The sequence below is a fragment of the Herpailurus yagouaroundi genome, unplaced genomic scaffold (genome assembly GCF_014898765.1).
Source record: "Herpailurus yagouaroundi ecotype Mexico unplaced genomic scaffold, PumYag 28, whole genome shotgun sequence".
In the NCBI taxonomy this organism is placed as follows: Eukaryota; Metazoa; Chordata; class Mammalia; order Carnivora; family Felidae; genus Herpailurus; species Herpailurus yagouaroundi.
This window is the reverse complement of record NW_024412376.1, coordinates 163542993-163556878: the sequence shown is the minus strand read 5'-3', so window position 1 is coordinate 163556878 and position 13886 is coordinate 163542993. Positions and strand designations below refer to the sequence as shown.

The following is a 13886-nucleotide window of genomic DNA, read 5'->3' as shown; positions in this document are numbered from 1 at the left end:
TCACCGGATTATCCTGCAGGGTGGGGTGCTGTGGATGGTCGGATGGAGAGGGAGGCCGGCCCGGTTGTGAAGGCTGGACTGCTGGGCGTGGGCTTCGGGCTTTGACTCGGACTGGGGTCTGTCGGCCTCGGAGAAGGTGAACCCTCAGACCGCCCCCTTGCCGCTTCAATTTCAGTGGGATTTCTAAGCTCCTTTCTTTTCAAGCATTCACCGATTTGGTGTCAGGATGCTTACCCAGGGATTTAGTTCAGAAGTTTTACTTTGAAAGTCTTTGCTTTGTTGTTTCTGCTACTTTTGTCCGTTTTGTCACGAACACGTGAAAATATCCAAGACGGTCATTTGACACTCATGTACACAGCTCTCTTTGGGACGATATTCCTTCCCAGTCACTGCAGCCTGACGTTCCTAAACGTCCTGGGTATTTCGGTGCTGGGGGAAGTCAGCGCTCTAGGAGACGTGCTGTCCCCAAAGACTCTGGCCTGAGTGGTGATCACCGTGTACAGCCCAGAAGACCAGCCGGCAGGTCAGCCCTTTACGGCTCCCGTTTCTTCTCTCGCTCGCTCATCTCCTCTCCAACGGGTGTTCCCCGAGCACGTTCTCACCCAGAGCCACTTTCCCGGCACTGCAGATGCTAAAGATGGGCTAGGAGTGCTCCACGATCTCCGGACACTCGCAGTTCACAGAGAAGACAGACTCACAGACGGTCCCGGCAAGGTGGCACGGGGTGCAGGTGGCTGGGGACAGGACACTGCACAGGGTGGGAGGGGAGGGCTCCAGCTCTGCCTTCACCCAGAAGGCGTGGCCTCAGGCAGAAGGAAGAGCCAGAGGACGAGGGCAGGGGTCAGGTTCCCAGATAGACAGATAGATGTGGCCCCGTGGAATTAGGCTTTCCGGTTTATGCATCTGGGAGACGTGTAATGAGCAACGTGTCTTGCAGGCACTGTGCAGGTTCAGCAGGGACCGAAGTAAAGTCCTTGTCCTCACAAGCTGTCCGTGGTCGGCGGGGACAGAAAACAAATGAAGATGAAATGTATGGAGGTGACGGGTCAGTGGGTCAAACGGGGAATGGCAAGGACTGCGTGAAGTAGATGCCTCGGGAACAGCCTTCCGGACAAGGTGGCATTGGAACAGGAAGCCCTGGACGGAGCCGTGAGGGTGGCGTCCCCTCCTCCCTGGGAGAAGAATGGGGAGGCCTGTAGCATCTTGATGCTAAAGAGAATCCGTGGCCTGGATTCTTGGCCCGAGCAGAAATACTCTCTCGAGCACGCCTCGCAGGTGGTTATTCCATTTCTACTTGGATATCCCATGGTCAATAGGAACCTTCATCCCTCAGAGTTTGTTGTGAGTTGAATTGTGTCCTACAGTTGTGTCCTTTAAGAATTGGGAAGTTTAGGGGCGCCTGGGTGGCCCAGTCGGTTAAGCGTCCGACTTCAGCCAGGTCACGATCTCGCGGTCCGTGAGTTCGAGCCCCGCGTCGGGCTCTGGGCTGATGGCTCGGAGCCTGGAGCCTGCTTCCGATTCTGTGTCTCCCTCTCTCTCTGCCCCTCCCCCGTTCATGCTCTGTCTCTGTCTCAAAAATAAATAAAAAACGTTGAAAAAAAATAAAAAAAAAAAAAAGAATTGGGAAGTTTAGACACACACACACACAGGGAGACACCCACCCCCCGCACCGCCCCACAAAGATGGAGGCAGAGATGGAAGTGATGCCTCCACACGAGGGTTGCTGAGCACGGCATCCACACCGGCAGCCAGGAAAGGGGCACAGCCTCTTAGATTCAGAGGGAACCAGCCCTTGCCACATCTTGATTTTGGGTGTCGCACCCTCGCTGGTTACAGCCGCCCTGGAAACAAGTACAGCTTCTCGTCGTTGTGTGGGTGGCTTGTACACCTTCGAAGTCCAGCCTGTTTTCATTTTTTTTTAAGTTTATTCATTTATTTATTTTGAGAGAGAGACAGAGCTGGGAAGGGACAGAGGGACAGGGGGAGAGAGACTCCCAAGCAGGCTCCGTGCCCAGCCCCGAGCCCGATGTGGGGCTCGAACTCACAGACTGTGAGATCATGACCTGAGCCAAAGTCAAGAGCCGGACCCTCAACCGACTGAGCCACCCAGGCACCCCTCCCTCTTGTTTTGATCCAGAAGTCTACATTCGTAGTTCTATGTGAGCAGAACCAGCGAATCCGTGCACGTTGTGATGTCATCCTGATACCATCCTCTGGAGGGCCTGTCCCTCCCTCTTGTCATCTCACAGCCACTGCCTGCAGCCTGACCATCACCCTGTCTTCACTGGCCTGCGCTGACCTGACATCCATCCCTGAGCCCCGGTCCGTTCTCCACGTACCAGCCGGGGTGGGGGAGGGGCATGCTTTCCATGGCCCTGACCACTTGCTGGAGGCCCCGTGCTGGCTTGCTCTTTCTTGGCAAAGTCCTAATCCTCGCCACAGCCCGCAACAGCCTGTGTCATCTGCCCAAGGCCGTTAGGCCTGGAGTGTTGATATTTTGTGTGCATGTGATCACGATGACCAGATTTCTGTGAGGCGGTCATGAAGAAGACAGGAACCGGGGACAGTGATGGGAAGTGTAGGGAAGCGGATGTCAGGGGATTAAGAGGGAGACCTTTCTGTTTGAGCTCTCCGATAATGGGCAGCCTGCCTGGAGGAGCACTTAGCTCCCCATCACCGTGTGTGTGCAGCACAGAGGCTGGGGGACTCCTTGGCAGGGAAGGTGTTGAGGAAATCTGAGCGTTGGTTGGAAAGATGATTTAGCAGACATCCGAGGTTTATCTTATCCATCTTTTAAATGTTTCATCCTAAAGTTGCTTTCAGATGCTCTTCAGGTAGAACACAGTCTGTCTTTCCAAAGAGGAGTTTCAAGAGCTATCTATCTTCCTAGGTGGCTAGCTGTAACCCATCTGTCCGCTCATCCATGATCTATCCATCCACCCACCCACCTGCTAACCCACAAACCCAGCCACCAACCCATCCCTTCATATGTATGTATATCCCACCCACCCATCCGTCCATCCACTCATCCGTACATGTGTCCTTCCATCCACCTACCCTCCCATCCATCCACCCACCCACCCATTCACCCTCCATCCATCCCCCCATCCATCTGTCCACCCACTCTTCGATCCATCCACCCATGCATCCACCCACCCATCCATCTATCCATCCATCCATCCATCCATCCATCCACCCACCCATCCATCTATCCATCCATCCATCCATCCATCCATCCATCCATCCACCCATCCATCCATTCATCCATCTATGTTTGTCATGTTTCCCTCTTATCTTCTTTTCTTTGTCATAAAAATGATATCAAGGAAGACTGGACAGACACAGACACAGCAACAGCAATGTGAAATAACATTTCTTAGCCTCCGTTTTTTCTCAGGCACCAGCTAAGCGCTTTGAGTGTGTTGGTGTGACTGAAGCAGCAGGACAGAGGGTAGAGCTGGGGCCACGTGTCTGCCACCTAAGAGCTATGCCACTTTCAGTCAGGCATTTTAATTTTCCTGTGCCTCAGTTTCCTCACGTGTTAAAAAAAAAGGTTAATCACCTACTTTATAAGACTGTTGTGAGGATTAAATGGGATGATGTTTGTAAAGCTATTAAAACAAAGCCTGTGCGTAAGAGACACTGCTATTCATCCTCTTAATGGCCTTCATTTGACACAGTGATAATATTCTCATTAACCAGCTGGGAAACTAGGCTCAGAGACACCAAGACGCACACCTGAATCACCCAGCTCTGAAGGGACGATGCTAAGATTGGAAGCTGAGTGGCTGTGACTTCCAAGTTCATCGTACTTTCAGACATGATGCGGTGTGCGCTGCCTTTTGCGACAAGGTGATTGGCGTGTGCCTGAAAGGGAGCTGGGAGGAATGTTCCGGAGGGATTTGAAGTGGGCAGAGGAACGCTCACTCCTTTTGGTCTGCTGCAGAGCTGACTGGTGTGTGGGGCTGTGGCCAGTGCGTGGGCCAGGGGTGGGCAAGGAGAAGCTGGAGGCCGGCGGAGGGCGGGCCCGACCCGACTTCTACACGGAGGGATCAGCAAGAGGAAAGACTGTCACAGAGGGAGGATGCAGACCACCCATTCCTGGTAGCCTACAATCTGAGTTTTTTTTTTTTTTAATTTTTTTTTTCAACGTTTATTTATTTTTGGGACAGAGAGAGACAGAGCATGAACGGGGGAGGGGCAGAGAGAGAAGGAGACACAGAATCGGAAACAGGCTCCAGGCTCCGAGCCATCAGCCCAGAGCCTGACGCGGGGCTCGAACTCCCGGACCTCGAGATCGTGACCTGGCTGAAGTCGGACGCTTAACCGACTGCGCCACCCAGGCGCCCCGTACAATCTGAGTTCCTACCAAACCAAAAGCGTATGGTTTATCGTAACTTTTAACTGATGTCTTGGCTCACGTACGATGACTACGTTTACTCTGAGTTAGGCTCCCATTACCGTTTTGACAATGAAGATACTCAGGAGGTTTGTTCCCTGCTCAACTTGCATTGTCTAGGCCCTCGACATCACCAGTACGCTGATGTGGTTTATGGTCCTGACATGGGATCCCCCTGCAGGATCACTTTCCGTGGAAATGGACTCCTAGGAAGAAAATTCCAGTTTCCCTAGCACTCTTTGCTTTTTGTGGGTCTGTTATGCCAACTGGAAGGTCCCGGATTTATATTGAAAAACGGCCATGGCTGATTTCTTTTTCCTTCTGGATTAATTACCCTCCAGGCCAGTGAGGTCTCTTTCACATTCAAGGGAATGTTTTCTGCCTTGTGTATCAAATCCGACCCTAATTTTGTTCTGACACCTTCCTCGCCGTTTGATGAGAACTCAATTAATTTTTTACATGAAATCAATAGGGGAAAAGACAGTAATGTCATTCTCTTTTCTTTATCATCAGCTAATCATCAGAGTCCTCATCAGTTCTGGGATAATTTAAGCTGGGCAGTTTCTTTGAGAAAGATGTTATCATAAGCAAGCCTGTTAAGAAACGATAATGGCTTACATTTATTAAGTGCCTCTTATGGGCTGGACATCATTCTGCACTCCGGTGTGAGCCTCTCATTTACAAGAGTATGTATATCGTTCGTACGGTGTAACAGAACTGGCCTGAGCAAATACACTCACCTTACAGTGCAGTGAAAACATGACATCTTTGTGACCTGAGAAAAATGAATATTCCCTGGGAACGCAGTGTTGGAATCCCACCAACTCCGCCAACTTGTAGTAAGAATTTCAGCCCAGCATGTGTGACTCACAGTGTCTCTGTCCCATGGAACCATTAGAGACTTGGGGTGGGGGGGGGAGGTGGAAATTTATGTGCATTTCATTAGAAACAATTTAAAATGCCGTAGGGGATGGTGGGAATTGCCTCCACAGCAATGGATCCAGTCCCGTATGTAGACGATGAATTCTTAATTCTTATTTTCCTCTCCTGTGGCCATTTGGGAAATTTAACAGATGAGAGTTGGCCTCATTAACTGCATGGCATTTTAATTGGTTTAAAGGCACATTTTTCTTTCCTTTGTGGCTTTGGGGACGCTCTGACAGTTTTGACTGTTGCCTCTTCTGACAGTTTATCCATGGTGATTAACATTAAAACTGTTTGGACAGGAAGTGCTCATGAGATTGTCTTCCCGGGCAGTTGGGAAGGGCGAGCCGTGCGCGATATTCTATTCCGCAGCCTGTCCCCTGGGACAAGGTTAGCCGAGGAACTTTGATTACTTAGAAGCAATAACATTTGAGACACTACACTGTGCATTTTATATTTCTTACCTCTTTTAACCCTGAACACCACCCTGTGAGGGTGCCCCCCCCCTTATCCTCTGGGGGAGCTAAGTTCTTTCTCCGGGTCCCTTAACTGGTAGGTGGTTGGACCGCAGTGACCTACAGAGATGTCCTTTTGTTCATTCCAACCCCCACGTACCTGGTAGAACACTGGGAGTTTACCCGACAGGCAGCCGCAACACTCTCTTGTGCAAGTTAATCAGTGAACCAATGAATGAATGATGGATAGAGTGGTCGGGCAAGATGTAGGAGTTTCGTATTCAGCAGTAACAAATTACCTCGAACTGGGTGGCTTCAACCAGCACAAATGCATTGTCTTCTAGTTCTGGAGGTCATAGTCCAAAACAGGCCTCCCCAAGAAAAGTCAGGGGGTCAGCTCTAGGGGAGAATCCGTTTCCTTGCCTTCTCCGGCTCCTTGAGACTTCCCCTCTCCCAGGCTCCTGGCCCGTCCTCCGTCTTCAGGGCTGATGACCCCGTCCCCCCCCACCCCTTCCTATCTCTCCCGATCCCACTCATCTTCTGCCCCCTCCTCCCGCTCTTAGAGACCCTTGTTATTTATCTCTCTACCGTTAAGGTCAGCTGATGAGCCACCTTAATTTCATCCGCAACCTTGTTTCTCCTTTGCCACGTAACCCAGCACATCCAGAGGTTCTGGGGATTAGGACGTGGATGTCTTCAGGGGACCATGAGCTTGCCCGCCACAAACAGCTTCATTAAAGATGTGAAATCTGGGGCGCCTGGGTGGCGCAGTCGGTTAAGCGTCCGACTTCAGCCAGGTCACGATCTCGCGGTCCGTGAGTTCGAGCCCCGCGTCGGGCTCTGGGCTGACGGCTCGGAGCCTGGAGCCTGTTTCCGATTCTGTGTCTCCCTCTCTCTCTGCCCCTCCCCCGTTCATGCTCTGTCTCTCTCTGTCGCAAAAATAAATAAACGTTGAAAAAAAAATTAAAAAAAAAAAAAAAAAGATGTGAAATCTACTGTGTCTCTCTCAGCAGAGAAGTAATTTTTTTTCTGAGCCTGTGGAACATGGCCTCGTTCTTTGGATGTTTAACCCTGCACGCGCTTCTTTCTTGCTTTGTGGCCTGGGACACTCAGCACACACACCTGCTCAGTGAGTAGTGGTGGAGAAAATGAGAGACGAAATGCCAGAGCTGTTACTTAAAAGTAGACTGATGAGGGGCGCTGGGTGGCTCAGTCAGTTGAGTGTCTGACTCTTGATTTCGGCTTGGGCCATGATCTCACAGTTCGTGTGTTCGAGCCCTGCCTCGGGCTCTGTGATGACAGTGCAGAAAATGCTTGGGATTCCCTCTCTCCCTCTCTCTCTGCTCCTCCCCTGCTCGTTCTCCCTTTCTTTCTCTCTCAAAATAAAAAAATAAACCTTAAAAAAAAAAAAAGGCTGATTGGGTTACGTCTAAAGGACACAGGAGCTAGTTTGACCTGAGACGGAAAAATTTGAGCACCAAAAAGAATTACCACTGCAGTTGATTGAAACCCACCAACTACATAAAAGTTTGTAATTTCACAGTGATGCAGGACAGGAGGAGGGGGTGTTCCTAGGTCCAGGTGAACACTTGGGCTCAAAAGACTCCCATAAGCTACACTGGACCCCGTGTAAGCAGATGGCCAGAGGGGCAGGAACATGGCTTGCCACGAGGGCATCAGGCATTCTTCCATGGGTGTCCTTGCCCCGGGTCACATTGTGGACTGCGTCGCTGTCTGGGAGGTGTTTTCTCGCCAGGCGACACAGCTCAGTGCAAGGAGATGTAATCCACACGAGGGCTCAGGTGGGAGCCTTCCTGTCTTAAAAGCTTCATACCCCACAGTAGCCAGAACCTCCTGTAACAACTCACAAGCATAGCTTCCAGGGTCCCCCCACAAGGGACGTCCCCAGTTCCCAGAGCCACTTCCCTCGAGGAAGTCCAGAGTGTGGCTTCCCTGCCAGACATTCATGGCTCATGTGCAGGTGCCCCATCCAGGTGTGATCTACCAATCAGGTGTCATTTGCCCCATGAGCCATGCTGCCTGGTAACGTATTTCATGTTCTTCCTCTTGTGAGCTTCCCAGTAGAAGTTATCCAGAGCTCAGATTCTCAGGGATTTGGCAAAAGTTTGAGCATCCTTTTGTTTTCAGATACCAGAACAAAATAAAACAAAATAACAACAAAATAAGGAAACAAACAAAAAAAGAAAAACACGGACCCAATCTCATTTGTCACCACTGGAAGCTGCTATGACATCAGTTGTAATTAGCAAAGAATCAAACATTCATTCTGTCTACAGACTTTATGTCAGAACAACATTGTTCTGATGGAACAGAACAATCTATGGATTGTTTGAAGACTGTCAGCTTTATGAATGTGGAAGTGATAGAATTACAAAATGAACATTTTCCAGCCCCTAATGAAATCGTGGATCTAAGTTAACAGTTGCACTTGGATGCTAAAACGATTAGGTGAAGGTTGATAGACTTTATGATGCAGGGATCATGTTGGCACTTACTTGAACCTCCTGATCTCTCTTAGAACTTAGCCATCCTTTGACCTTATAGGAAGCATATGGTGCCACTTACAGGGTATTTTGGAAAACAAATTAAGTCTGATTCTAATCAAGATATGAGATGTAACTAGTACTTTACAGGAAATACAGAGGAGAGAGGAACAGTGACACCCCATGGAAAGAAGGTGGAACATTCTGCAGGATGAATAATCTAGCTCCCCCAACAAACCAATGGCATAAAAGAGAAAAGGGAGGGCAGAAAAAAGTAGATTTAACTGACATTGTGGGTTTTTTTTGGTTCTTGGTTCTTGGTTTTTTTTTTTTTTTTAGTTTATTTACTTTGAGAGAAAGAGAGAGAGAGAGAGGGAGGAGAGAACAAGCAGGGGAGGGGCAGAGAGAGAGAGAGAGAGAATCCCAGGCAGATGCTGCACTGTCAGTGGAGAGCTTGACGTGGGGCTCGAACTTAGGAACTGTGAGATCATGACCTGAGCTGAAATCAAGAATCAGACACTTAACTGACTGAGCCGCCCAGGCGCCCCAAAAACTCTTTACATTGATAGTTACTGTGGGACTATTTTAGGTTTTGAATTTTTCAAGTAACCCAAATGTGCAACACTAGAAAAATGGTTAAAAATCATGGTACATCACAAAATGAACTATTTTGCAACCACTGTAAAGGAAACTTTTATGGCTTTAAAACAAAAAAAAATTTTTTTAACATTTATTCATTTTTGAAAGACAGAGACAGAATGCGAGCTGGGGAGGGGCAGAGAGAGAGAGAGAGGGAGAGACAGAATCCGAAGCAGGCTGCAGGCTCTGAGCTGTCAGCACAGAGCCCAACTTGGGCCTCGAACCCATGAACTGTGAGATCTGACCTGAGCCGAAGTCAGACACTTAACCGACTGAGCCACCCAGGCGCCTCAAGCTTTTATGAATTTTAAACACCACTGGAAGTTTCCTGTTACAGTGCTAATTGGAAAAAAAAAAAAAGGACAGAATTGTTTTTGCATCTATGTAAATGGTGTGCAAACATGGAGAAGTGTAGGCTTAGAGAAACAAACTAGAAGCAAATACAGCCAAATGCCTTCATTGGTTGTGTTGAAATATTGGTCTTACAGTAAAGGAAGTCTTTTTCTGTTTGTCTTTGTTATCCACACTCTTCATCATGAGCATTAATTTTTCTATGCATCCTTTTATAGCTATATAGAGGTATGATGAACATACTGTAAAGTTCACCCGTATTAAGAGTATAATCTGACACATTCCTGTAAAGGATCGAGTCATGCGACCCCCACCACAATCAAGTTCTAGAACCTGGGACCCTGTGATGCATCTCATTGATTTTTCTTGAGTAGACTTTATTTTTACAGCAGTTGTAGATTTACAGAAAAATTGATAAGACAGTAAGGAGAGTTCCCCCCCTACACTGTACACAATCTCCCCTGTTGTCAGCAGGTTACATGGTTATGGCACACTTATTACAATCAATGAGCCAATGTCGGTCCGTTCTTCACCAAAGTCCGTACTTCATTCGGATTTTCCTAGATTGTCTTTTATTTTTCTTTTCAAATTTTTATTTAAGTTCTAGTTAGTTAGCCAACAGCGCAATATTGGTTTCAGGGGGGAGAATTCAGTGATTCATCACTTCCATACAATACCCAGTGCCCATCCCAACAAGTGCCCTCCTTAATACACATAATCCATTTAACCCATCAGCCCACTCACTTCCTCTCCATCCACCCTCAGTTTGTTCTCTGTCGTTAAGAGTCTCTTGTGGTTTATTTCCCACTCTTTCTCTTTTTTTCCCCCTTCCCATAGGTTTATCTGTTTTGTTTCTTAAATTCCACATAGGAGTGAAATCATATGATATTTGTCTTTCTCTGAGTTATTTCGCTTAGCATTATACACTCTAGCTCCATCCACGTCATTGCAAATGGCAAGGTTTCACTCTTTTTAATGGCTGAGTGATATTTCATTGTATATATATATACCACATCTTTATCCACTCATCAGTAAGTGGAAATTTGGGCTCTCTCCATAGTTTGGCTGTTGTTGATAGTGCTTCTATAAACATTGGGGTGCGTGTACCCCTTTGAATCTGTATTTTTATTTTTATATCCTTTGGGTAAATACCTACTAGTGCAGTTGCCGGATCATGGGGTAGTTCTATTTTTAACATAGAGGGAACCTCCACACTGTTTTCCACAGTGGCCGCACCAGTTTGCATTCCCACCGACAGTGCAAGAAGGTTCCCCCTTGCCTGCGTCCTCGCCAACATCTGTTGTTTCTTGTGTTGTGAATTTTAGCCATTCTGACAGGTGAGGTGGTATCTCATCATGGTTTTGATTTGTATTTCCTTGATGATGAACGATATTGAGCGTCTTTTTCATGTTTCTGTTGGTCATCTGGATGTCTTCTTTAGAAAAGTGTCTATTCGTGTCTTCTGCCCATTTCTTCACTGGATTATTTGGTTTTTGGGTGTTGAGTTTGATAAGTTCTTGATAGGTTTTGGATATCAACCCTTTGTGAGATATGTCATTTGCAAATATCTTCTCCCATTCCCATAGGTTGCCTTTAAGTTTTGTTGATTGTTTCCTTCACTGTGCAGAAGCTTTTTATTTTGATGAGGTCCCAGTAGTTCATTTTTACATTTGCTTTTCTTACCTCCAGAGACGTGTCTAGTAAGAAGTTGTTCTTGCTGAGGTTAAAGAGGTTGCTGCCTGTCTGTGTTCTCCTCTAGGATTTTGATGGTTTCTTGTCTCACATTGAGGCCTTTCATCCATTTTGAGTTTATTTTTGTGTATGGTGTAAGAAAGTGGTCCAGATTCATTCTTCTGCACGTTGTTGTTGAAGTGACTGTCTTTTTTCCATTGGATGTTCTTTCCTGCTTCGTCAAAGATTAGTTGACCACATAGTTGTAGGCCCATTTCTGGGTTTTCTGTTCCGTACCATTGATGTATGTGTCTGTTTTTGTGCCAGTACCATACTGTCTTGATGATTACCGCTTTGTAATATAGCTTGAAGTCCTAAATCGTGATGCCTCCCACTTTGCTTTTCTTTTTCAGGATTGCTTTGACCATTCGGGGTCTTTTGTGGTTCTATACAAATTTTAGGATTGTTTGTTTTAGCTCTGTGAAAAATGCTGGTGGTGTTTTGATAGGGATTGCATTAAATGTGTAGATTGTTTTGACTAGTGTAGACATTTTAACAATATTTGTTCTTCCAGTCCATGAGCATGGAATGTGTTTCCATTTCTTTGTGTCCTCTTCTATTTCTTTCCTCCGTGTTCTGTAGTTTTCAGAGTATAGACCTCTTACCTTTTTAGTTAGGTTTAATCCTAGATATCTTACTGTTTTTGGTGCAATTGCAAATGGGATCGATTCCTTGATTTTTTTTCTGCTGCTTCATTATTGGTGTGTAGAAATGCAACAGATATCTGTACGTTGATTTTATATCCTGTGACTTTGCTGAATTCATGGATTAGTTCTGGCAGTTTTTTGGTGAAGTCTTTTGGGTTTTCTACATAGAGTATCACGTCGTCTGCAAATAGTAGAAGTTGGGCTTCTTCCTTGTTGATTTCTTTTTGTTGTCTGATTGCTGAGGCTAAGACTTCCAGTACTGTGTTAAATAGTAATGGTGAGAGTGGACATCCTTGTCTTGTTCCTGACTTTAGAGGAAAGGCTCTCAGTTTTTACCCCGTTGAGGATGATACTAGCTGTGGGTCTTTTGTATATGGCCTTTAAGATGTTGAGGTTATGTTCCATCTATACCTACTTTGTTGAGGGTTTTCTTTTATCAACGATGGATGTTGTATCTTGTCAAATCCTTTTTCTGCATCTGTTGAGGGGACCATATGGTTCTTATCCTTTCTTTTATTCATAAAATGGTGCATCGTGTTGATTGATTTGCAAATATTGATTTGCTCTTGCAGCCCAGGAATAAATCCCACTTGATCATGGTGAATAATTCTTTTAATTTACTGTTGGATTCGATTGGCTGATAGTTTGTTGAGAGTTTTTGCATTCATGTTTATCAGGGATATTGACTAGTACTTCTCCTTTTTAGTGGGGTCTTTATCTGGTGTTGGAATCAAGGTAATGCTGCCTTCTTACAATGAGTTTGTAAGTTTGCCATCCATTTGTAATTTTGGGGGGAACAATTTGAGATAAATAGGTATTAACTCTTCTTTAAATGTCTGATAGAATTCCCCAGGGAAGCTATCTGACCCAGGACTCTTGTTTGTTGGGAGATTTTTGATTACAGGTTCAATTTCTTTGCTGGTTATGGGTCTGTTCAAATTTTCTATTTCTTCCTGTTTCGGTTTTGGTAACTTGTGAGTCTAGGAATTTATTATCCATGTCTTCCAAATTGCCCAGTTTGTTGGCAGGATCACCGCTAAGCCAGGCACGACCCCGGTGGTGTCGGACATCTAAAGCTTCAGGTTTTGTGCTCTGCTGTTGCTAATACCCTGTGGTAATCTCCGTAAGCAGGGTTCCTTCCTCACCACCCCCAAAACCCGCAGTTCTTATCTCCCCCAAATCAACCCTCTGCAGCTCCTACTTTCCACGATTCTACTTGTAGACTTGCAGTTTTGTTCTCTTAGTCCTCAGATTGATTTCTTGCGTGCTCAGAATGATTTGATACTTACCCAGCTGTGTTTGAGGGACGAGGCAAGCTTAGGGTCCCCCTGCTCCTCTGCCGTCCTAACTTCTCCCTAGTTTTTCTAATGTCCTTTTTCTGTTCCAGGATCCCATCCCGGGCACCGTATTACATTTAGTTGTTATTTCCACAAGATGACTTTTAATCAGAACAAAGTAAAATCGGCTTTATGTTGAAATCCTCCGGATATATTAATTGTCCATTTTTCCCTTGACCTCCTCGTTGTTGTTGAAGCGTTACTTGTTGACAAAGACCAGGCCTTATATTAGTTGTATTCCTTGTAGTTTCCAGCCTGGCACCCTGCAAACTGACTACTGAAGAATCTGCTAATTTGGTCTCTGGCTGACAGTAACAGGCTGGAGCAGGAGGGAGGGAGGAAGAGGAGGAGGAAAAAGGGAAATAGAAAGGCGTTACCTACAAATCGTTCAAAACTTCAGAGCTCTGAGGGACCTTCGGTGTCTGCTGTGACTTCACGGAGTGGACTGCTCTTGGCTTTTGTGTCCCCCAGGTTGGAGATTGCAACCCTGAATCGGGCCGACTCAGCCCTGGAGGCTTGTCGAACCCAAATCAGCAGAGATATCATCGCCCTTCTGCTGAAGAATCTGACCAGCGCTGGCCACCTCTCCCCCCAAGTAGAGAGGAGGATGGGCTCCGTTTTCAAGACGCAGTTTCTGTTGCTGGAGAAAGAAATACAGGAGGAGTATGATCGGAAGATGGTGGCATTGACAGCTGAATGTGACCTGGAAACGAGAAAGAAGACAGAGAACCAGTACCAGAGGGAGATGGCGGCAATGGAAGAGGCAGAAGAGTTGCTGAAACGTGTCAGTGAGAAGGTAAGGCAGCTTTGAAAGGAAGGCTTCACTCTCCTGTCTGCTTTCTCTCAGGGATTCATCATTTATCCATCCGTCTGCCCGTCCATCCGCCCATTCACTCATC

At 46.6% G+C, this 13886-nt stretch overlaps 1 protein-coding gene and 1 long non-coding RNA gene across 8 annotated transcripts in view; both read left to right on the top strand.

The window, feature by feature from the left end:
* The window catches only part of EVC2 (EvC ciliary complex subunit 2), a 131685-nt gene that overhangs the window by 57570 nt on the left and 60229 nt on the right, over positions 1-13886 (top strand). For all 7 annotated transcript variants that reach the window (XM_040488201.1, XM_040488238.1, XM_040488219.1 and 4 more), the window contains one exon: positions 13459-13783. In XM_040488201.1, the coding sequence (XP_040344135.1) occupies positions 13459-13783 (325 nt within the window). The remainder of the gene's footprint in view (positions 1-13458; positions 13784-13886) is intronic.
* On the top strand, positions 530-3093 carry LOC121038621 (uncharacterized). Its single transcript, XR_005794423.1, has 3 exons — positions 530-730; positions 938-1030; positions 2138-3093. It is a non-coding gene; the product is annotated as an uncharacterized LOC121038621 (long non-coding RNA).